We start from the raw sequence: 24,440 nt of genomic DNA on the forward strand, positions 1-24,440 counted from the left end.
TTTTTCAAGTTGCCATTCTTGACACTGAAAATTGAGGTTGGTTTTTTTTAACGTTATTCTCAGTCCAGGTCTCAGGTTCTTTCTACAAAACAGGGAAAAATACTGCCCTTTGGGTGCTCCCAGATACTATGAAAATACATATTTTAACGTAAATGAAGCTCAGAAGTAAAGATCAATGATGATTCCTATGATAAAGCATACAGCAACTAGGAAGCAAGGCAGGTCATTGACCCCTGAACTGAGAGATGTCTGCTCTGACCTGGACCTTGCACGCTTTGTCCTTTCTGTCCAACGTGGGAGGTGTGAAAAGAGCCTGTGGATGTGAAATGCAAAGCTGCATGATAGAGCAGGTGCGTGTGGGACAACATGAAAGGTGCAAGGGCAATCTTAATGCTGACTACCCAAGCCCATTCTTTCCAACCAGCCTGTATTAACAACAGCACGAGAAATAATGCCGGTACAGACACAGTGCTCTGCCAGGGCTGCAACGTCCCACAGCCCTCCGCTGCCCACCAGCACGAACAACATCAGGGCTACAAAACTACTCACCTCAATTTTCTCAGCAGTTTACTACTGCAATCAAAAGGGTTCACAGAAAGATTTCAGCTGAATATTAATGAACCTATTGTTGCATCTAGTCCTAGCTCATTTTGAAGCATATGAAAGCTTCAAAACCCCTTTCTTGCAGAAAAAAAAAGCCAAAAGGTCAGTCAGACATCAAGGTTATCACAACTTTTGCAGAAACTTTCACATAAGCTTTTCTTTCCAACTACTTTTTATGGTCTTTGGAGTTTCAAGTACTTGCTATCCCTTCAAATTTATTTCATCAATATTTTGCTAATATTCCTGTGATTTACTTAGCTAACAAAGACAACACAGTCAGTGACTTATTAGAAAGCAACCTCTTGAACCAGTGAAAAATGCAGAGAAACTTCTAACTCTCCAGTTTTATATCAGTGCCTGAAAACAGCCCAGCCTACCAGCTCTGCAAGAAAACACACACAGAAGTTCACGGTTTGTCTTCTGGCACTGCAGACATGGGTGTGGATTCTACAGCTAGCAATATCTTGCTATAGACAAAAACACTGAAGTTAGGCAGAAATACTATTTATACTAAAGGTGATAAAATAAATCATGCAAATTTTAACATAATCAAAAGAGCAAAGGTCTCGACACATACCAGAAAATGTTGTCTGGCTTCCGAAAAGACTATTTCCCCCATAATTGTAACAATAAGGCTTGCTTTAGAAGCTACTACTAACCTGAAAAGTGAATTAACAAGTATTTTTCCTACCAAAATGAAATTAAATTACATAAATTAAAATGAGCATAATTAAACTCGTCTGGAACCCTGCTGCCTAAATAAGATTTTCAGATGTTTGCTCAGTGTTTGCTCAGTTTACAGGCACAGATACAATTACAGTGAAGAACGTTTAAGTCTGTGACCATCAGTAATTGAAAATACATAACAAAGAATGTTACTACCTAAAAACTTGCCTTCTATCTTAAGACGTCATAAATTCTTCTGATAGCTCAGATGGCATCAAACTTCGCGTTTATTTCCCCTAGTAAAAATGAATTCACACGAAAGCAATTCCCTGCCACTTTCCTGTGACTGCAGTTGGAAGACTTATTACCGTAACCCTAGACCGCCTCTTTGCCCCAGGGACATGCCAGCAATGAGCAATGGAATAAATATAGATGTGCCCTGGCTGTCCTTCAGCAGCGTGCTACTTGAGCGTCACCAGGATGAATGTCACACACCAAGAAAAGGCTCTGAGGGTTGATTCCTGGATCTGAAGTACTTGGAACAATTGTACAGACCCCTTGCTAAAGTCAGAGCACCCTCTCACTTTCTGAGCTGGTATTAATAAACCCAGCAGAGTACAGTCATCGACTCTAGGTGTGACTTGCAAGGCTGTAGTGCTGGGCAGAGTATCGTGTGTGGGACACACAGAATGTGCACGCTGCACAAACGAACTCAAACAGCAGGACTCGTACTTACAGCGTTGCTGCATGTTTAAATGGCAGTATCTGTTCTGTTCTTTCCAGAAGTTGCATGGCAAAGTCCTTCTCTCTATTAAATTAGCAGAAGCCTTACTATGGGGCTGAGTTGGAATCAAGATTACATTCTAGGAAAAAAAAAAAACCTTTAAAAATCAGAATTTAGAAAAAAATCAGGAATCATAGTGTTGCATACACGTATTATTCATATACATACATCCCCACCCTGTATGTGTACGCTAGAGCACTGGAAAGCTAACTGTAGTGAAGAAAGTGGCCAACGGCCCAGCAAGGGAGGGTTTTCATGGGAACGTGTCCCTTCAGTCTGTGCTCAGTAGTGCTGCACCTGGTAAAAACCAGGCTGTATATCACCACCGATTATTGTGATTGCTGTAGCATTCAGCTTTATGTATCCACTCAAACCCACAGTTGTCCAGCAGGCACAATCTTCTCCTTGTCCACATGCTACTAAGCAAGCCTTGCTGGTGAGAGGTTTGAGGCACGTTTGAGGATGCTGCATTATATATATGTCTGGAGCTCAGGGGACAGCAGAAGGGGAAATGTCTATTGGATCTTGACACAGCTCTGCTTTTCCCTCCTTTTCCAATTATTAAACTTGGTGTCATTTTCTCAGATTTCTAGCAGTGCAATTGTTTGTTGTTTCAGTAATGAATTACAAGTTAATTACCCATGTAGTCCTGATCTCATTACCGCTGACAGCGCCTCTATCATCTGTGAGATCAGAGCAGAAATGTTTTCACATAAATGAGGTAGCCTTTGCTGAAATGTTAACATTTATGCTGTCAGACAGATTTTATAAATTTTTCAAATGAGAACTTATTTTTGTCCTTATACTGTTAAGCAACACTATCTTGCAGGCCTGAATTTGTTCAAAACTTAGTAATGTCAGCTTTTCTTCCAAAGAGTAGAATATAACATTCTGTTTACCATGAATGCCACTTGGCCTCGCACACAAGGCCTGGGTAAGAGATACATGCTACATAAACCCCCCTTTGCTCCCCCCTCCCCTCAGTCGCAGTCAAGGGCTTGTTGTCCAAGTGGTGAGAAGGGGTGAGTGGCATTCCTCAGGGGTCAGTACTGGGACCAGTTCTGTTTTCCATCATTGCTGGTGACATTGATGACATGGATGTTGGGATTGAGTGCACCCTCAGCACGTTTGCCAATGATGACACCAAGCTGTGTGGGAGTGGTTGACATGCTAGAGGGAATGGATGACATCCAGAGGGACCTGGATAGGTTTGAGGGGTGGACCCATGCAAACCTCATGAAGTTCAACAAGGCCAAGTGCAGGCACCTGTATGTGTATCAGGGCAATCCCAAGCACAAATACAAGATAGACAGAAAATCGACTGAGAGCCACCCTGAGGAGAAGGACTTAGCAGTGTTGGTGGATGAGAAGCTCAACATGAGCTGGCAATGCACGCTTGCACCCAGAAAGGCAACCACATCCTGGGCTGCATCAAAAGCAGCGTGGCCAGCAGGGTGAGGGAAATGATTCTTCTCCTTTGCTCTGGTGAGACCTCACCTGGAGTCCTGCATAGAGAACAAGTCATATGAGGCGAGGCTGAGGGAACTGGGCATGTTTAGTTTGGAGAAGAGGAGGCTGAGGGGGGACCTCATTGCCCTCTACAACTACCTGAAAGGAAGTTGTAGAGATGGCCTCTTCTCACAAGTGAATAATGACAGGACCAGAGAAAATGGTCTGAATTTGTGGCAGGGGAGGTTTAGATTAGGTATTAGGAAGAATTACTTCAGTGAGCGAGTGGTCAGGCACTGGAACACTCAGGGAGGTGGTGGAGTCACCATCCCTGGAGGTATTTAAGACATGTGTAGACGTGGCTCTTCAGGGCCCGTGATTGTTGGTTTGTGTCTGTTTGTGGGTGTGTTTTTTTGGTGTGGGTGGTTTTTTGTTTAGTTTTTTTGTTTGTTGGTTTGGTTTTTTTTGTGGCTGGACTCGATGATCTCAGCAGTCCCTTCCAACCATGGAGATTCCGTGATTCTGTGATCCAGCTCTGGGGCACCCAACATAAGAAGGACATGGACCCGTTGCAGCAAGTCCAGAGGAGGGTGACAAAGATGCTCTGAGGGCTGGAGCACCTCTGCAATGAAGACAGGCTGAGAGAGTTGGGGTTGTTCAGCCTGGAGAAGAGAAGGCTCTGGGGAGACCTTAGAGCCCCTTCCAGTACCTAGAGGGGGCTAAAGGGAAGGCGGGGAGGGACTCTGTCAGGGAATGTAGTGAGAGGATAAGGGGTTATGGTTTTAAACCAGAAGAGAGGAGATGTAGATCAGATGTTTGGAAGAAATTCTTTGCTGTGAGGGTGGTGAGGCACAGGTTGCTCAGAGAAGCTGTGGCTGCCCCATCCCTGGAGGTGTTCAAGGCCAGGCTGGATGGGGCTTTGAGCAGCCTGGTCTGGCGGGAGATGTCCCTGCCCGTGGCGGGGGGGGTGATCTTTAAGGACCCTCCCAACCGAATGACATGGCGGGGCCCTGAGGTGAGGCCCCTCCTCCCCCCGCCCGCCCCGTGTCTCGCGCGCCCCGCCCTCCACACTCACAGCTGCTCGTTTCAACGAACTTTTTCCTCCCTCCAGACGTGGCTCTTCAGGGCCCGTGATTGTTGGTTTGTGTCTGTTTGTGGGTGTGTTTTTTTGGTGTGGGTGGTTTTTTGTTTAGTTTTTTTGTTTGTTGGTTTGGTTTTTTTTGTGGCTGGACTCGATGATCTCAGCAGTCCCTTCCAACCATGGAGATTCCGTGATTCTGTGATCCAGCTCTGGGGCACCCAACATAAGAAGGACATGGACCCGTTGCAGCAAGTCCAGAGGAGGGTGACAAAGATGCTCTGAGGGCTGGAGCACCTCTGCAATGAAGACAGGCTGAGAGAGTTGGGGTTGTTCAGCCTGGAGAAGAGAAGGCTCTGGGGAGACCTTAGAGCCCCTTCCAGTACCTAGAGGGGGCTAAAGGGAAGGCGGGGAGGGACTCTGTCAGGGAATGTAGTGAGAGGATAAGGGGTTATGGTTTTAAACCAGAAGAGAGGAGATGTAGATCAGATGTTTGGAAGAAATTCTTTGCTGTGAGGGTGGTGAGGCACAGGTTGCTCAGAGAAGCTGTGGCTGCCCCATCCCTGGAGGTGTTCAAGGCCAGGCTGGATGGGGCTTTGAGCAGCCTGGTCTGGCGGGAGATGTCCCTGCCCGTGGCGGGGGGGGGGATCTTTAAGGACCCTCCCAACCGAATGACATGGCGGGGCCCTGAGGTGAGGCCCCTCCTCCCCCCGCCCGCCCCGTGTCTCGCGCGCCCCGCCCTCCACACTCACAGCTGCTCGTTTCAACGAACTTTTTCCTCCCTCCTTCGCGCGTGCGCGGCACGAGCCCCGCCTCCCACTCCTCTCATTTTCTTACTTATTTTCGTGCCGGCCCCGTGAACGGCCCCCCGGCCGGCCAATGGGTGGGCGAGCTTCCCGTGACGTGCCGCTCCGCGCGAAGGCCCCGCCCCCTCGCCGGGTGCGCGTGACACCTCGCCGGCCGGTGGGTTTCTGTTTCGCTCGGCCCGGGCCGCCCCGCGGCCGCCATCATGGAGCCGCAGCCCGACAGCCTGGAGGGGTGGGTGGCCGTGCGCGACACCGCCTTCGCCGAGCCTCGCCCGCTGCGGCTCCGCTTCCTCGTGGCCTGGAACGGCGTGGAGGGCGCCTTCGCCGTCACCTGCCACGGCCGGGCGGAGGATGCGGCGGAGGCCCCGCAGAGCTGGGCCGGCCTCTTCTCGGCACCGGCCCTGCGCGGCGTCCACCGGCAGCTGGCGGCCGTCTGCCCGCGCCTGGAGCCCGCCTTCCCCGCCGTGCCGCCCACGCTGCCCGGCGCCACCGCCGGCGGGCTCTGGGCCGTGCTGTTCCCCGGCGGGGCGGCGCCGGACGAGGCCGAGGTGCAGGAGCTGTGCCGGGAGCTGGAGCGGTACCTGGGCTGGGCCCTGGAGCTCTGCGGCGGCCGCGTGGTGCTGGACACCCTCTTCGCCTCCGACCGCCGCCGCGACGACGAGTACTTCGAGAGCCTCCACGAGTTCCGCGGGAAGGCCCTGCGCGGCCACCTGACCCGGGCCAAGGAGGCCTTGCGGCGGGTACGGGCCCCGGGGCCGGGCGGGGGGCGCGGAGGGGCCGCCCCCGGCGGGGCCTGAAGGGGGCAGCGGCCTGGGCCAGCCTCGCTGAGGGGGGCAGCAGGCGCCTCTGGCCTGGCCTGGGGGTGCCCCAAGCTGGGCTGGCCTGGGGCTGTCCCTGGGGGGTGCGGGGCGGGGGTGCTGCAGCGCCACCCCTGCTCTCCGTGCAGGGAGAAGCAGGTTCCCCTCGGTGTAGGACCGATTTCAGCAGGGCTCGCAGGTGCTCCTCTCCGAGCCTCAGTTTAGCAGCTCTTGGTCAGCCGGGAGGTGCGTGTTTGAGGCTGGCAGCCTCTGCCACGAGTGCTTCCCTCGCTCGGGTCAGGCTCGCACTGGGGTAATGTGAACAAGGGTGACCGAGTCACTAATGTCACTCTGCTGATAGCATTGTCCGATGTTCAGATTACTGCTAACACAAACACTTTTTTGGTTGTCTGGAAGCCGCTAAGTCAATTTTCCCAAGCACTGAGTGTCATCAGTCTTTGTAAGCACCACTTTATTAAGTGGGGAATAAGCCAGCCCCGGGTGGGCAGTCCCTGTAAGACATTGGGGTGCTTACTTAAGCTTCAAGTGCTCCTACAAAAACACCTTGCTAAAAATATCCAGCAGTGTTGTGCAATGGGTTGAATGGTAACCGAAAGGGAAAGAACAATCATGCTGTCATTTTCTCACCTCCCTGTGAAGGTCTCTGGCTGCCTGTTTGCAATGATTCCTATAACTGGGGGGTTCTCAGTCAAGTATATTGAAACCAAACTGAGCCATGGACCTATGCCAAATAGGTGTTTTATAGTCAGAAATTGTGGCATGTCTTTTCTAAGTGTCAAATTCTGGCCTAATTATTGTATGAATTAGTGATGATTTTTGCCCTTTCTACCTTTGGTACCATAAGTTTCTTCTTGTGCTGATTTTTCCCCCCTTGTAGCAATCGTGACTTCAAAGAATGGTATCTAGTAACATGCTTGCAAATAAGACATTGGCATGTTTAAATAAGGGTTAGAGATCACCATTGTGTTGCTGCTATACTTTTCTTGCAGTATGTTTGCACTCTATTTCCTGGCAAAACAAGCTGAAAGGTGTTTTATGAAAATGATTGTGCTTTGGGGGAAAGTTGAGACAGTTGGCTTTAGCCTTCTGTTTCCTATTTCACTAGTTAACAGTTGTAACAACATTACTGTTTCAGAAAAACACTGTTTTTAAAAACACAACTTTAGTTTACATGAAGTTCATGCACAAAGTTGTATAAAAAGACTACAGTTTCTGTAACTGACCATAACAGTTCATGGCCCAGTTAGAAGTACTTTCTGGCCACCATGATCTGTTGCAGGCAGCACAAGCATGTACAGCCATATGGTGGTTTGGTAGTTAGGCATAACTCAGTAGCAGTTATTCTGGTATTTCTAACTATATTTTGGATATGGCTAAACACGCTGTAGAGTGTTCCTGTATTTGCAGGCCTAACAGGGATATAAATTCATTATATTGCAGTCTAGACCAAGTTATGCAGGATTCAAGAAGTAAAACTTGCCTCTTCTAGCACTAAACTGGCCTTAAATATCAGAGCATCCTTACCTTTTTATATCTACGTCCTTCTCAAATACTTCATCCTCTGGGCCAGGAAATTAATTTTGAAGAATGCAGAAGGTACCCGGTACAACATGGAGGAGAGTAGTACTGTGTAAATACTTCTTTTGTGTATGTTCAAAGACAAAAGAAGAAAACTAAGAGCAATACTGTTAAAACAACCGCAGGAGTCACTTGGGCTAATGGTGAACCAAAATTCTATGAAAAGAATATCATATTGTGTAAAACCAAGGTTTTTAGTTTAAAACAGAAAACAAAAAGAACCAAACCCTGGTAATGAATAATTTTGTCATGAGTTGGCTTTAAAATTTAACTGGTACTTCCCTTCTACTCAGTATAAACATCCCCAGGAGCAGCATGACCCTCACTGCTTGCTTTGAGTATGGGAACCAGAGGGTGAAGTACTGTGTTTCTATTTGGCTTTGATAGTGGGGGAAAAAGCAGACTGCTAAATTGCTGCAGGGCCCTAGGACTGCGTCTGGGTTTCCACAAGCTCCTGGGGAAGCTGAAGGGGCTACAGGACTTCTTGGATTATCAGAAATGGTGCCATTCAGATCCCCTTGTTCCCCCATCCTGCCTGTGCCAGGCCTGAAGGGGGGGAAATGCCCTTGAGCTGACTTCCGCAGATTTTCCCTATGGAAATGCCTCCACAGCTGGGAACTTCACTCCTGTTAACTTACCCAGACTCAGCTGGCAAGAGCAGAGGTGATGGTTTACTTCCATTGCTTTCCAGTTGCAACACAATCAAGCTTATGTTTCTAATACTTTTTCTCATTGTTGTAGCACCAAACATCCTCTGTCCCTCCTTACAGAGCTGTAGAGCAAACACTGTCCTTCCAGGAAAGTCTGTGTTTCTCCGTGGAACTTTGCTCTGTTCTCTCAGCTGGCTCACTCTGTCTTGGCACACAGAGCACACCGTGGTTTAAGCTAGCTGCTGTCAAAGAAGAATCTCTGAATCTTTGGTGCCAGTAAACAAATGTAACTGAGGGGAAGTTTTCAACTTTGTATTTTGTCATAGAAGCAAATAAAGACCTTAAGTAAGGACTAGTGTATCAGAAAGGCAGGTGGTCCATGGGAGAATTACAAGTTACAAAGTTTAGTATCACTGGAACTAAGATTAGAATGAATTATAAATTATACAAATGTTAAAGGAATTTAACTGCAGGGTATATCAGGAGTAGAAATCTGTTACTGAATTCTTATTTTTAAATGGCAATCTGATTTTTCTATGCCCACAGCCAGAAATTCTGGATGAAACTCCTTGCATATTAGCAGGCATTTAGTAATTGTGGAAGCAATGCAAGAGCTAGTTTTAGAATACCTTATTTGTCCTTCCAGTACACAGACTTCCCCAGTTTCCCATATGTGTCTATAAATAGCAGCGACCAAGTCATCTGCACACAGCTATTAGAACTTCTGCGGTGGTAGCCCTAGGCGTGAGTCTCCTTGCAGTCTCCCAGTGCAATATGCAGCAATTAGTGCCTTTAACAGTGTGGTGTTAACGATATTTCCAGCTGGGGGTGGCTGTGGCTGCTGGATGCCTGGGGTACGCCTCCTGTGCAATGGGAAGCCTTGTCTGTTCATCGACTGACAAAGGGCAGGTCCTTTCCACCAAAGCTCATCAGCACACACAGATGCAAAGCATCCAAGTCTGATTTACCTTTTATCCCACTAGGTTCTTCAGCAGCATAAAAATGCTGACACAATGGTGGCTTTGATGAAGGTTTATGAAGAGGAAGACGAAGCTTATCAGGATTTGGTCACCATGGCAACACAGTTCTACCAGTATTTACTGCAGCCCTTCAGAGATATGCGAGAGCTGGCGACACTCTACAAACTGGAAATCCTGGTAGGTCTGCCTTTACAAAAGTGAAAGGCCAAGTTATATAGTAGGGCATCAGCAGCTCTTGGAGCATTTAAGACTTAAATCACTTAACATTTCCTACTTCTGTCTGTACCTGCTTTTTTTTTATTTCCCCTGCCAAGCCACCAAATGTGACTGAGAAATTCAGAGTTAAGGCAGAATCACTCTCAGAAGATCTGAGAGTCCATGGTATTGGCTTGAATAACACTGCAGCTGTCTTCCCAGCAGTGTCCCACCTCCCTCTGCTTTGAGGAATTAAAAGGAAAACATTGCCAAGCTCCACCTCTCTAGCACTTAGTCTCTGGTAGGCTGAATTTACAGAGATCCAATTAGTGGGGTGGTTTGTGACATTGAGAATGCCATCCCTCAGCAATGCTGATGCACCAGGTTAGCTCAGTTGTGGTGGTGGAATAGAAGGCAGAGGACACCTTACCACATAAAGCAATTTCCTGTTGCTGCTACAACCTGCTGAAAGTACAGATTAAAACATGTTCGTTATCACTGTTCGTTTAATTTTATGTGCATCTTAAACTGGAAGCACATACTGAAAGCTGTGATGCCCCTGGAAAAGACAGCCATCTACTATTTTGATTTTTCCTTAAATAGTCTGTGAAAATTGAAGTGAGCTGTTCTCGAAAAGAGCAGAACAGTTTTAAGTTTAGACTAAGATTCTTGGATACCGAAAGTCTAAATCTGTGGAGATAAAATATCTCGTATGCTGTACTGAAAATTTAAGTGAAAATTGGAATGGCTGAAACAGAAAGATTGTTTCTGTATAAAACAACCTCTAAGGGATATTTAGGCTCAACTTGATATCTAATTATTTAAAAAAATATTTGAATACTAGTCTTGTACCCATGTACACTTGGTGGACTTGAAAATACACTCTTACATTTCTTTTCTATATCGCTGTTCCTGTGTGAAAGAACTGCCAACCCGGAGAACCTGAGAGTGCAATGTGCTGTCAACACGTGGGGAAAAATAGAAGAGAACATTGCACGTAGAAGAGTCGTTTTGAGTTACTTTTAGTAACAACTAAAAACACTTGTGTTGGACATGATGTTTAAGATGATAGTTTAAAAATGCCTTAAGAAGTAAATTAATCCAAAGTTAAGCGTGGAGTCATAATTGGGGAACAAAGACCCTGAGTTTAGCCCAGAGAATGCACAAGGCAATACACATACACGAATAGTGATTTGCTTTGTGTCAGGTGAGGGGGAAGGTCATGTTTGCCATTGTGCTCTGCCTTGCTTGAAATGTCTGCAAGTGTAGCATAATACGGGCTGCACCACTGTTGTAACTGAGAGTTTTGTCTCCTTGCAGAAATCTTTGCAGTATGATAATTTGGGGCCTAAAAGAGTAGCAGCTCTGCAGAAAGATGCTGAGGAGTGGACTAGGCGAGCTGAGAGTGCTGTATGCTCCATTCAGGATATCACTGTGAACTACTTCAAGGAAACTGCAAAGGCTCTGGCAGGTAATCAGAATGATATACACAAAAAGGTTGTGTAAATACTTGACTTGAGGGATTGAGAGCTCTTTTTATCACCTTTGCTGGTCTCTCTCTGCAGACCCTGAGGTTAGGATGAGTGTCCAGCTTAAGAAGCATTATCTTTTAACCAATTTGGCTTACAACTTGCATTTGACTTGCACACAAACATTATGAAGACCTGAGAGTTATGGCTGCAAACCTCTGAACAAAAACCATGCATGCTTTTAACACTTAATATGCGAGCCTCAAGGATTTCAGTATGTTAGCTGAGTAGATCACTGTGTAACTGTTACGGCATGTTTCCATGGTACAATGAAGTATTTTACTTGTATAGAATCATAAATTCAACCTTTTAGTTTTCTAATTTGTAAAGAAGCTTCAGAAATTCTTTAATAGCATCAACATTTTTAGTACTGCAGCTATAGTAGAAACACAAAAGGGCTATCTGTACTCTGAATTTCTCATCTCTTATTTCAATGTTCTAATCTGCAGCAATGCACAAACAGATGGAACAAGATCAGGAAAGATTTGGTAAAACCTCCTGGGCATCAGCTTTGCCACGACTAGAAAACCTGAAATGTATGTTAGCTAAAGAAACCCTTCAGCATCTGCGAGCAAGAGAGTTGTGCCTGAAGCAGAAGAGAGCTGGCATTCAGAAAAATGTAAGACCTTCAAAAGCTTCCTTTTCTGTCACAGGTTTTGGAAGGGCTGATCAAAACCTGCCAAAGTGGTCATGAGAGTAAACTGTCAAAATCTTTGTCTACGAAACAGCTTAGGTTTTCAACATGGGTTTAATTTGTGGAAAAATGCATGTCTCCAGTTTTTTTAAAATTGCTCCTGCACATATGAGGACACTTAGTGAAGGTTAAGATGCATGCTTTTGTAGTTCAAGTGTTGTGTTAGCATTTGTGATATTAACCTTTAAAATTGTTAGTTTTAGGGAGATGAAGACAGATACTATTTTCAGAGGACACTGGAAAATAAAGATACTTATTTAATTTTAATCTTCTGATCTTGATTTGATGCTATCTAACTGCTGCTATGAGTACCTGGCATTTATTTTCCAAGAGTAGTGTACTGCACCATATATAATTGTTTTCAGGAGCAGTATTGTTTGTGCAGATTATAATGGAAGTCTTTCCTGGTAGACTTAAGGTAAAAGTACACTTCATGTTAATAAGGCTTTCTGCTCCTCTGAGTTTCTGCTCCAAGCCATTTCTAAAGTTCTGTGCTTTCCATACCAAAGCACTTAAGCAGCTGCCAGTTAGGCCAGGCTCTGTACAGGTATTTGTGCATCCATGCATTTTTCATGTGTGCATATTTTGTTATTAATGCTTTTTATTTTCTATTTGGGGGTATACAGATGGAAAACCTCAGTGAACAGGAAGAGAACCTAACTGTAGTGGAGGAGCTGGAAATACACTATTATGAAACCCAATTGGAATTATATAATGTACAGCTTGAAGTATTGAAACATGAAGAGATGCTGCTTATCGCACAGTTGGACACTTTAAGGAGACATATTAAAGGTAAGAATAAACAAATATTAAACATGTATCCAAAACATAGGAGTGATATAGCCTGCTCTGTTTTCACTTAACAAAAAAATAAAAAAAGGAGGATTGTTACTGCTCAGGTCTTGATAGTAGAAAGCATCTTTGGAAAACACCGCACAATCTGGTGATTTGTCTTCTGACTAACTAGGCATTAATTTGATAATACAAGTTTTTTTAAAAAAAACCACTGTTAGCTCATCTTGACAGTAGCTGTGATATGTGCATGCACTGGTTTAGCGTATGGAGTAACTTATATTGAAAATATTTAACCATGCTTATAGTTACAGGATCTATGCATAGAAACTGTTGATATCATCACCTGCTGAAATGGGCCCTGAAATTCATCACAAAGCTGTTGTAGTTTAACATATAGAAATTGCAACATCCTGTAATGACAAAAAGAGGTGATTATAGTTAGATGGTACTTCAGTACTGCTATATTCCAGTGTCTCTTCGTAACATATTTATGACCAAATTAGGCACTAGTCTTGTTGTACTCATTTGTGCTTATGAATTCTCTATGACTGCGTACACTGTGAAGTAAACATTGTTCCTGCTTGTTGCATAATTAAAACCTGGTAAATAGTAAAATAAGTCACCCAGTGTTGTTCGGAACAGTCTTCAGTTTTCCAGGAAAACTCCAGTCGGTGAAGGTAGGAGTTAAAGCACAGAGAGACATTTGAAAGAGGAAGCTAAACAACAACAAATGCTAACAGCATAAATTTGATCCTGCAAAGCGCCCCTGTGAGTAATGTCACATGTTTGCGTAAGACTTTGAGGGACCAAGCTCGGCTCTGGAGCATTATACTTTCTACTAACTCACTCACTGCCTTCAGTGGCTTTTAAAATGTCATTAGTTCTTTAAATGTTTAAATAACTGTGGCAATTTTTGGTTTTTTAAAAAAATGCCAAATGCCTTTTTAGAGAAACAGGATGAAGTTGTTTACTATGATACATGTGAAAATCCTGAGGAGCTCAAGGTCATTGAACAGACAATGGGACAACATTACGCTAACTTGTCAGAAATGACGATGCTGAGGCAGAAGACTAAGCAGTTGGAGACAAAGCGTGGGACTGTCTGTGCGAGGAGAGCCTACCTCAGGAACAAAAAAGTAAATGCAGTCCTGGAGATGTGCATTTTCTTTAGCTGATATCTTGACTCATGAGGGATGGACAGGAAACAACCAGGGAAGCGTTGGGTGGAGCATACAAGATGATACGTGACTCAGTGCTGAGGCCACCACACAGAAAGAGGGGCAATGTGATTTTAAGCTTTACACTCCACTGTGTGGTGCAAGTGCCTCCCGGGTTTATTAAGAGAGCACAAACTTACATGGATGACCCAGGAGGTGTTCCTCTATCAGCCAAACCTTACCAGAGCCCCGCTGTGATCAGCTGGAGCTTTCCCCTGGCAGAGTTTTACAAAGCAGCTGCAGTAAAGGAGGAAACCTGGCCTACAATGAGGGAAGCTGCAGTGACAGAGCAACCCACACAGTGATACTTACTTGAGCCTTGAATGGGAGGGAGGGGAAATTTAAACTGCTGCAGTTCTCTCTCCAGCCTCTCAGTTCTGTGCAAAGGGCAGTTTTTTCCTTTGCTTCCCATTCAGAGCAGAGCACTAGGAAGACAAGTGAGATCACAGTTGACTCTCACGAGCCTTCCCAGTGAGCTGAGCTTGCTTTACACCTGCACAGTTCTGCTGGGGCAGAGACCAGAGATTAAGCTCAAGTCTATCTGGCCTTTTACCCCTCACTAGCCTGGACAAAATGGGAATGACATTGGAAATGTTTTGTGAGCCATCATTGTCTCTTGCTTGCAACTGCTTCCTCGGCAGGTGCTTCCTTTGCTTCTGTTTTCATTCACTTAATTGCTGTCTGTTGGTTGTATAACACTAATGCCAAATGCCAGATGATTTGCAAATGCTTACCCAGCCGTGTGGATAAGCCCCTGCTGTACAGTGACAAATAGCGACTCCCAGAGAAAATACTGAAGCCTGCAGCTTCTCTGTGGCACTTTGTTACTAACAGAAGGTACCCATGTTAGGCACTTGTGCTTCCCGTGCCTTTGCTTCCCCAACTTTTGTACTTGCAAGCTATGGTAAAGAAGGGGCAGGGGGAAAGTAGCCTTGTATTTTTGTAATGCCCTGCTAGCTTCCCTCTTGCCTTCCTCATGGCTTTGCACCCCTTCCCTCCAGCTGGTACCTGGATGCAATTTCTTCAGAGCTTGCTTCTGCTTCTTTTTCTTTTTTTCCTTCTGCTTTTTTTTTTAAACCTAAATGTAATACAGAGGGATCAGTTCAGATCTGGGTCTATTTCCTCTGCAGCATGAATAACCCTAATAGGGTTATTATACACCAATTAGGAGAACAAAAGATCCCATTGGCTTTAGCCATGAAGGAATCCCACAGGCTTCACCTTCAGGGTCTCGCATCTGCCACTGGTTGAGCTTAGCCATCCTTCTTGGCACAGCCAAGCACTTGGCCTTGGTCACTGTTTAGTGGCTTCTGCACAGGAGTTGATGGCACAGATGGTGCACAGTAAATGTGAACTAACCAAGGGTTGCATGAATTTTGCTGTTCTACCAGGATCAATGTGAAGTGAGCCATCGGCAGAGACTGCAACAGGCAGAAGAGAGCAAAAAACGCTTCCTGCAGCATCACAGTATACAGATTGTGAGTACCAAGTAGCAGCCTTGGAGAATCTGGCAGCTGCTTGTTTTTACACACTAATCCTCACTTACTTGTATTCTAATGCAGAAGAGAGACAAGCAAAAAGAGGAGGAGAAAAAGAAAAAAGCTTGGATAAGCCAGGAACGTCAGAAAACACTGGAGAGGCTGAAAACATTCAGGGAGGCAAGTACTGTGAACGCAGTAGTCTGGAATGGTGTCAAAATACAGCATCAGAAAATAGCTGTAGCTCATGTGTGAGCATGGTCCAAACCAGAGACCACTATCTGGATAGCCTAAAAAGAGGGTTGTGTGTAATGACTCAAAAGGATAAAATCCACTAAGGATATAGTTTCCAGATGCAGACCCTGTTGCAAAGAATAAAAGTGAGGAAATGGCTTTGAAAGAAATACCTTGATAGTCATTTGAGTCTGTTCAGGGTTGAATTTTCTGCTTGAATGGGTGAGTGGGAGAGGTCTGTACTCTGTGGCTTTTTTTGTTTCTTTGGGGTTGATGTTTTGGACAGTCCAGTGCAGATGTGACCTCCTGCCTTATGATTTGTTTTTCAGAAGTGTCCAGGTCATGTTGTTCTAAAAACATCTCGTCCCCAGCCTCTCAGTCCCAAGTTGCCACGAAGCATCACTCAGCAGGTTGCAGTACTGTCCCATCCACCTTCGTCGAGAACAAGGGCAGCTCCAGAGCAGCCAAAGAGCATACTGCTAGTAGAAGCCAAAGAATCAGAAGCTTCTCATCAGAATACCCCAGCAGATATCCCTGTCCAGATATTTGTTAATGATGGTGACACAGAGCAACAAAAGCACAGCAAGGGATTGATGGTCTCTTCATCCTCCCCACCACCACCACGTTCAGGATTGATGATCTCTCCGTCCTCCTCCCCACCACCTCCAGGACTGATGGTCTCTCCGTCCTCCTCCCCACCACCATCACCACCTCCAGGACTGATGGTCTGTCCCTCCTCCTCACCCCCACCACCACCTCCAGGACTGATGGTCTCTCCATCCTCCTCCCCACCACCACCATCTCCAGGACTGATGGTCTCTCCATCCTCCTCCCCATCACCACCACCTCCCAGACTGATGGTCTCTCCATCCTCCTCCCCACCACCACCATCTCCAGGACTGATGGTCTCTCCATCCTCCTCCCCATCACCACCACCTCCCAGACTGATGGTCTCTCCATCCTCCTCCCCACCACCACCATCTCCAGGACTGATGGTCTCTCCATCCTTACCGCCACCACCACCTCCTCCACCACCTCCTCCTCCACCCCCTCCTCCCCCACCTCCCCCCTTACCTCTCCAGTTAAAGACACCATTTGCAGCAGAGGATAAGCCACTTCCCCTTCGCTCCGATGGCCCCACAGAGCGCCCTGCACTGCACAAACAGGATGACTCATCCAGGAGATCTATAAATAATTACGTAGGTAAGAAGGCTCACGTTGACTGGTGTTTTTTTCTTTGTTTCCTTTATTTCTCTGTTCTCTCCCTCTCTGTGGTTCTGGACAGGAATAGTGCGCAGTCTTACTCAAGAGAATGGAAAGCTTAGTCTAAGAAACCACATGTGATAACACTGACTGTAACTCAGGGTGTTAAATGAGTAACAATGATTTGTGTATTCTGTTTGATACACTTCACAGGGTCCTGAGTGTGTGACTCAGCAATTGGACAGATCAATCTTTTAGGACATTTGGACTTGAATCTGCTGGAATCCTTAATTATTAAGTACAGCCTTAAAGGTTTAAACTGTGTGTTATAGTTTAACCCCAGCTGGCAACCAAGCACCATGCAGCCGCTCGCTCACTCTTGCCCAGTGGGATGGGGGAGAGAATCAGAAGAGTACATGTGAGAAAACTCATGGTTTGAGATAAAAACAGTTTAATAAGTAATGCAGCCGCTCGCTCACTCTTGCCCAGTGGGATGGGGGAGAGAATCAGAAGAGTACATGTGAGAAAACTCATGGTTTGAGATAAAAACAGTTTAATAAGTAAAGCAAAAGCCCCCCCACATGAGCAAAGCAAAACAAGGAATTCATTCATCACTTCCCGTGGGCATGCCAGGTGCTCAGCCATCTCCAGGAAGGCAGGGCTCCATCGTGCATAACAGTTACTTGGGAAGATAAATGCTGTAACTCCCAACGTCTCCAACCCTTCCTTCTTCTTCCCCCAGCTTTGTATACTGAGCATGACATCAGATGGTATGGGATGTGCCTTTGGTCAGTTGAGGTCAGCTGTCCCCACTGTGTCTCCTCCCAAATTCTTGTGTACCCCCAGCCTACTCACTGGTGGGGTGGGGGGAGGAGCAGAAAAAGCCTTGACTGCTGAGCAAAAGCCAAAACCACCAGCGTGCTGTCAACACTGTTTCCCATCCCAAATCCAGAACAGCACTATACCAGCTGCTGTAAGAAATTAGACACTGTCCCAGCTGAAACCATGGCCCCGTGCTTAATCACAGCACTGCTAGTTCTGTGGAGATCTTAATTCAGGACCTGCCGTTCTCATGATGCTGAAAATCCCACTGCTGCAATAGGCAGGAAGGTGTCAGAAGAAATTCCAAGGAGAGAGGATTTATTCATGTTGTTTGGTGAGAAGCAATTTTTATTATGGGGTTTGTTCTTGCCAAGAGTTTGCAACTTTTGAACCAAATGTGGTATTTTGACTGAGAATTAATCGCCTGTCCAGTCAGAAGACCACTGTGGGTAAATTTGTGGTTGTAGTAAGACTACACTTTATGATTTATGTACTCCAGAGCTCGCAGTTGGGCTGTTTGCATTTCTAAGGTCTGCACAGCCTGTGTCCACTTACAATTTGCTTGGTTTCTAAATAAAGGTTTCGTCAGAGCAGTCATGCAGAATTCAACCAGGATTTGAAAGGCAGATGGATAGTGTTGGCATACTAACATTCCTAGGACAAAAATCCTGTTCAGTTACACCTCTGCTTTGTTAGCAAGATCATGCAGGTGTAATTGAAGGCTGAACTCAGCAATTGAAACAGTAGTTTGAATGAGAATAGAGCTCAGCAGCCTCCCGAGGCTGCACTGGTTACATCCTGCTAACAGGCTTATTTTTATCTCTAAAGCAAGCAGATATTTTTACTCTGTCAGGGAGATTAATCTAAGTTGGAAGACAGCAATTTTTTATTGTCATTTTTCACTGTGGAGCTTATGCTAGAACGAAGCATGTCTTTAAATGTGGTACATTCCTTTTCCTTTTCATACTATTCACAATACATCTAAGCAGCCTTTGTATCCTCTCAGTTAAGAGGCAAACTGCGGGCAGAAATCCCGAGGAAAGTTCAGCATTTTCAGTTCTTCCAAGGTGTGGGGAAGTACGAGAGCTGGAGGGCTGAGGCAGCCGAGTTACGATGCCAAGCTGCTGCGCATCCAGTGGATCGGTGAGAGGCATCAGCCAGGGAAGGCCATGGGATAACTCCACCACAGATACTCTGAAGCAGCTTTGATTAGAAGCAGGAGTTGCACACCAGAGCAGTTTGATTGCTGCTGGAACAGCCATGCTAGTAGCTAATATTTACTACCATTCACAGCCTAACATAGATGTCCTTTCATTGTTTTTGGTTAAGAAAAATCCTGTTTCGTTTATTGGAGAGATTTGGTTGGTTTTTTATGTATTTCATGAAAAAAACCAGCGTGCTAATTGCTGTAATAGTAATGGATAAAATACTGCCACAGGAACTTACTGAAATAGCTCATAAACAGGTTGTTTTCAGTTACACGTGGGCTACTCGTGTCTTTGCACATGAAAAGCCAGGAGAGGTTTGTATTCTGGTGTTGAAAATACTGTCTGTAATGTGTTAACATACTTTCCAAGGGGAACTTCTTTTAGCATTTCTTAGTCTGACTAGGCTTTTACTGGGCAGCCCGTTTGATTAGTAGACTTAAGGCTTACTTGAAGGCTTTGTAAGACAACTGGGTGGATCTTTGCTTGATCCTTTTCTGGCATCTCAGTCTCAGAAGGTACCATAGGGTTTAGCAGAATGTTACATTTCGAGTGTTTGATGTGAATCGCATAACCTTTTGTGCACTGCGCATGGCAAGAGCACTTCTAGCTGTGAGGCACAGATGGTGTGAACCTGTGGCTGCAGGAGCCAACTGCTGTCCAGGGAAACCACCTCCCTCTCCAGCAGTCTGCAGCAGCCACAGAGAGTCCAACAGAAGGAGTGAAACACAAATTATGGTGCGTATCAAGAGAACTAGCGGAAGCTCTCTCAGTGTGGTGTCCTTTATGGTCTGAAGTTCAGAAACATACACCTGAGATTTAAATCATGCTGTAAAAGGGGAATTATTTTTTAAGTCTGTACAGAAAAGAGCTGCCTGCTTAGGGTATGATCTGGCTCCCACTGACTTCAGTGGTGCAGTTTCAAGCCCTTCTGCTCAAATCCTTTCGTTTTTCTCTTGGCTGAGCAAAAATGCAATTGGCAGTCTCAGCAGGCATCTGAGCGAGCTAGGAGGAAGAGTAGATTGTTTCTAATGCAGAATACAAGAGATTTTTTGGTTCAGTGAAATTTTTTTGAAAGCCCATAAAGTTGTAATGAAAAAGAAGCATCCTCCCTTGTGTATAATTTCTTGCTTAAAGCACAACCTCGTATAATGTTGAAGAGGCGTTGGATTCCCAATTCAAGATGTAAAAGCTTTAACTGTTTTTTAAAAGCAGTTCCAGAGCCTGGTGTTGCAGAAGCTTGAAAGTCTGTGCCAGAACAAACCAGTCTTTTTCCTGTCTCCAGCAAAGATGAAAGGAAGAACCCTGAACACTTGGGTAGGGTTTTATACCTCCGAGTGTGGTTGTCTTCTTCATTCTTCTGGTAACAATAGACTTATCTGTTGCAGGTTCCATGGATGAGGTGTTGGCTTCACTTAAACGTGGTGAAGTTCATCTTCGCAAAGTGGAACCACCAGATCCGTACGCCTCTGTAAAAGACAACATCCTCTCTGCCATAAGGCAAGGAGTTAAACTGAGGAAAGTGAATCGAGATACAGAGAAGGATGTCAGTAATGGATCCACTAATGAGCTAGAGAGAAGCATTAAGGCAGCCATCCAGAGAATTAAAAAAGTGTCTGCTGATTCTGAAGAAGAGGAGAACAATGATCAGGGTAATGGAGAATGGGACAGCTAACGAATTCAGAGTAACAGACTTACTGACTGGAATAGAGTGTGTGTCTCACTTTGCACGTTGTAGAAGACTGTTCCTTTCAAAATGAAAGAACAGCCTGATTGTGTGTTTTCTCATATACAAAAATGCCTTGGAAAAGAATCCTGTTGGTTTTCTATAGGAACTTCAGATTCTTATTTTTGCATGAAAAATCATACTCCAGTACTCTTATGCTTGCATTAATAGGTATTTCTGGCTCAACCATGTAGAGTTTTCACCACATCTGAAGACAGCTAAAATGCTGGATTGTGACACATCATTTAGGTTGTTACTAACACAGTAAGTAATGCTATCACAACAAAGTTTAAGGAGCAAAAAGCTAACTGAAAATTTATTTTGTTAAATGGAAGTTGAACCAAATCCATGGTGATAGAGGCAGAATGGAAAACTTAATCTGGAACCTCTCATTCCTACCTCGGTTGTCCAGAAAATTCTTTAGCATTTTGCTTTTGTAATACAGCTACTCTCAAATAGCTACATGGATACTTCATTTATTGTTACGTTGTAAAGTGTGCAGTTGTGAATAGGCTTGGTAATGCTGATTGGAAAAATTGCTCCAAGTTTGAAATGAACACTACTGTAGTAACTACTGAAAAGTTTACTTTTTAGCAGGAGGCCTAAAATAGGGGATTTTTAGATGCTAAATGTTTTTCATACGTCTACAGTTACAATGAACTGTTGGCATGAAAGAGCCAGCCAAAATATTGTGTATATTTTCTGGGCTCTAGCCCTGTAATGCAGAGCTGCATTTCTCCACTGAGAACATCAATATGTGTTTATAGCTACTTTCATGAATTTAAATTACCTGATAGCCTTATAAATGGCAGATGTTTGTATTGTGCCTGGAACCCGTCTATTTAAAAATTCAGCCACATTCAATTTAGAAACTGTTTCTATTTTGGGTAGGTAGTGACAAAAACGATTCAAAGTTTCTTTTGGAACTTATACTGACCTTTAATAAAATATATCCTGACAGAAGTAGTGGATTCAGAGTGCTCTCATTTTTGGATGCTGCTGGGAAGTAGCACTACTTACACCCTGGTACTCTGGTTTTCATAGCAAGTGGCAGCCGTACAGCATCTGTGCTCGTCACTAGCTGTATGTATAAATGCCCTTATTTTCTCAAATATTTATGAACTGTAATTTGGTAACAGAATTGTAAGCATGGTGCTTTAATTCCCTGTTTTACTGCGGAGTAGCAGATCTGTTTAATCAGCACAGTAAATATGTATGCAACAGTTTTCATGCAAGGCGCAGAAGCAGCAGCTGGGGGTTCATTTTTTACTGTTTCAGCACCTACTGCTATTTGGAAGTCAGAAAAAAAACAACCTTTTTTTTTTTCTTTTTGTTTTTTTCTTGTCCACTGTCATCAAGCAAAACAGAGGCAAGAGTGTCAGCAGCACAGGTAAGTTTTGCACATTCAGGCCTCAGCATCCCAAGCATTGAATTCCTCCTGCAGACTGGAACTGAGGACAAAATCTGGTCCTTTGAGAGGGGAGATGCCTTCCTCAAGGCACCCTGGGCAGAGGGGGTGCTCGGCCAGCAGTGGGGAGGGCAGGGGAAGAGAAAGGTGCCCTGGTATGAGCTGTGCCCTTCAGCAGTGTGGTTAATTAAGGCAAAATTAAAAGGAAAGGGTGCAGGGGCTTGGCTGCCTTCCCTGGCCTGTCCCTCCTGCCAAAAGGCAGCTCTGAGTCCAGGGCAGAGCCCTTCGCCCTTTTATTGCTACAGTTGAATTCTCAGCTAGCGTGTTAGGGAGTAATGTTGCAGTTTAGAGTATGCAGAGAGTAAGTGGGTTGTGATTTCTCCAACAAATCTTACAGCTTTTGTATGTTTAACAGCAGCAATTTTACCCAGGAGAGGCCGTATGAGTAACAGTGATGCTGGACGGTGATTTCTCCTACCTGGAGTTTTGGAAGCGTACCTGAAGCTCAGGTAGGGGCTGATCTCAGGTGTTCAATATCCCAGGCTGAAAAACTTCCTTAAAAACCCTCTCAGAAACCATCTGAAGTTTTTTTCTGAAGCCCACTTCATTTGTGGTATGGCCAGCAGGCCTGCTGTGTGAAAAATGTGCTGCAGCAATTTTGTAGTTGGCATGGCAGAGTCCACCTCTCTCGCCCCTTGGTTCAGTACCAAAGTCTGAAGGATCTCTCTGCAGAGATGAGCCCTGATGGGAACTGGGCTCCCAGGAGGCAGAGCAGCCCTTGCACAGCCTGGAGACCATGGTGGGGTCTTGGCCAGGCCTGTGGGTGCTGCCGGGGCACCACTGCTCCTGGATGTCAGAAACATGACCAGAGCAAGCACCAAAAGCACTGGTGTTAGCCTAAAGAAGAGTAGGCAAGAGAGCAGTTTTCAAATACATAAGAGGTTGCTGCAAAGAGGAGGGGAGTAGTTTGTTCTGCATGTTCACAGGGAGATAACAGGCTTAAATTACAGCCGGAAGGATCAGGTTAACGGCAGGAAAACCTTTGTGACAAACAGTGAGAGCAGAGAGGCGCAGGGACAGGTTGCCTGGGAAGGTGGTGGAGGTTCTGCCACGGGCCATCTCTCACAGCAGGTCAGACACAGCCCCCGAGGTGCTGCTGGAGTGGCTGATGGGCTGTGGCAGGGAGAGGGCTGAGCTGGTGGCCAGCCCATGGATGGAGCTCGCTGCTGTGCTGCCCCGGGGCTCCTTTTGCTCTGCAGGGGAAGCCACAGCTCATTTTCTGAGAGATGCCCAAACGTAAGAAGACTGAAAAAAAAACCAAAAACCCTTACTGGATCACCCTCAGATTTTCCTTCTGACTCTTGGTGACAATGACCTGTCCCGTGCCGCTGGCACCAGGCTGTGAAGGGGGTGGCGGGTAGGAAATGGCCCCAGTGCCCCAAGGCTGTTTTACCCTGGGTTGATGGGACACGCGAGAGAATCCACCACAAGTGTCAGGAGGAGAGAGACCTTAATCTGGATTTGAGCTCAGGCTTCAGCAGGTGCCTTCACACCACGGCAGGTTCGGTGCAGGAGCGGGTGCCATGCGCTTTCCACAACGTGCAAGGGCCAATGGGCAAAATGGGACAGACCGGAGTGACAGGTTGGTTCCGTGATGACCAGCTCTACCAGATTAGATTAATATTAACCTGCAAAACTGCTGTCAACGTTTTTGACATCTAAGACCCTCCTTTAAGTATCTCACCCTGGGCTAATAAATAAATCCCTTGATGGGAATAGTCTGCCCTAACCATCCAGCTGCAGAAATGGCTGTTTGAACTGAAAAAAATATAGATGCCTGGCTTTAAAGAGTTAATAATGCACAGATTTGCTGGGAAGCCTGGTTATGAGGTAAAGAGACCAATTTTTATAAATCAGTATCGCTGTGGCTTGTGATGTCTCTAACTAAACGTGGGCAGGCCAGACAGTAGCTGCCACTATTTTTAGGGAGGTTTAAACTTAATGTATTCAAAGACGACTTGGTCTGACTAAAAGAATTTTACTTTGAAATCCCAGTGCTTTGATCACAGCAAGAGGAGTCGTGGCAGCGTTACCCGGCGCACGGAGCACCGAGGCCGTAGCTGGTAATGCCAGTGCAGCTATGGATTTGTCAGCATTTCTGTCAGCATGCTGGTTTTCAGGATTTATGAAGCTCCTCTATAAGCAGCCCCCCAGTTCAGCACACAGGGCTGACGTGCAGGCTGGATACTGGCTTTTCTTTTTTTCCTGCAAAATGGTATTGAATCAAGCAAATCAAGTCTGAGTGTGAACACGCTGAAGTGATCCAGACTCTGATGTTACAGGGGCTTGAGCAAGTATGTCACTTCACTCATCTATGTTTAAAGAGCTTCCCTGAGTTAATTTAATACTATATGGAAATTGATGCTGATTTATATAATGTGCTTGCACAAAGATAACCTGTCCTCCCCTATGGGCTTCTCAGCAACAGGAAACACCTCACCCGTGTCTATCGGTCATGGAAT

General features: G+C 45.5%; 1 protein-coding gene across 1 annotated transcript; it reads left to right on the top strand.

Moving 5' to 3' along the window:
* Nucleotides 1-5,444: 5,444 nt before the first annotated feature.
* On the top strand, nucleotides 5,445-21,473 carry WHAMM (WAS protein homolog associated with actin, golgi membranes and microtubules). The gene is made up of 11 exons (XM_014944644.1): nucleotides 5,445-6,126; nucleotides 9,416-9,589; nucleotides 10,928-11,078; nucleotides 11,586-11,755; nucleotides 12,457-12,622; nucleotides 13,574-13,761; nucleotides 15,234-15,320; nucleotides 15,405-15,500; nucleotides 15,884-16,145; nucleotides 16,548-16,757; nucleotides 20,173-21,473. Exons 1-11 carry the CDS (start codon nucleotides 5,590-5,592, stop codon nucleotides 20,457-20,459), a joined length of 2,328 nt encoding a protein of 775 aa, XP_014800130.1. The 5' UTR covers nucleotides 5,445-5,589; the 3' UTR covers nucleotides 20,460-21,473.
* Nucleotides 21,474-24,440: the final 2,967 nt, after the last annotated feature.

Source organism: Calidris pugnax, unplaced genomic scaffold, assembly GCF_001431845.1.
Source record: "Calidris pugnax isolate Ruff unplaced genomic scaffold, ASM143184v1 scaffold70, whole genome shotgun sequence".
Taxonomy (NCBI): domain Eukaryota; kingdom Metazoa; phylum Chordata; class Aves; order Charadriiformes; family Scolopacidae; genus Calidris; species Calidris pugnax.

Excerpts from the sequence above, each read along its gene's own strand:
- WHAMM (XM_014944644.1), top strand. The coding sequence starts at position 5,590 with ATGGAGCCGCAGCCCGACAGCCTGGAGGGGTGGGTGGCCGTGCGCGAC. Across the intron at positions 15,501-15,883 it reads GGCTGAAAACATTCAGGGAG|AAGTGTCCAGGTCATGTTGT; the intron begins GCAAGTACTGTG and ends TTTGTTTTTCAG. Across the intron at positions 16,758-20,172 it reads ATCTATAAATAATTACGTAG|GTTCCATGGATGAGGTGTTG; the intron begins GTAAGAAGGCTC and ends TATCTGTTGCAG.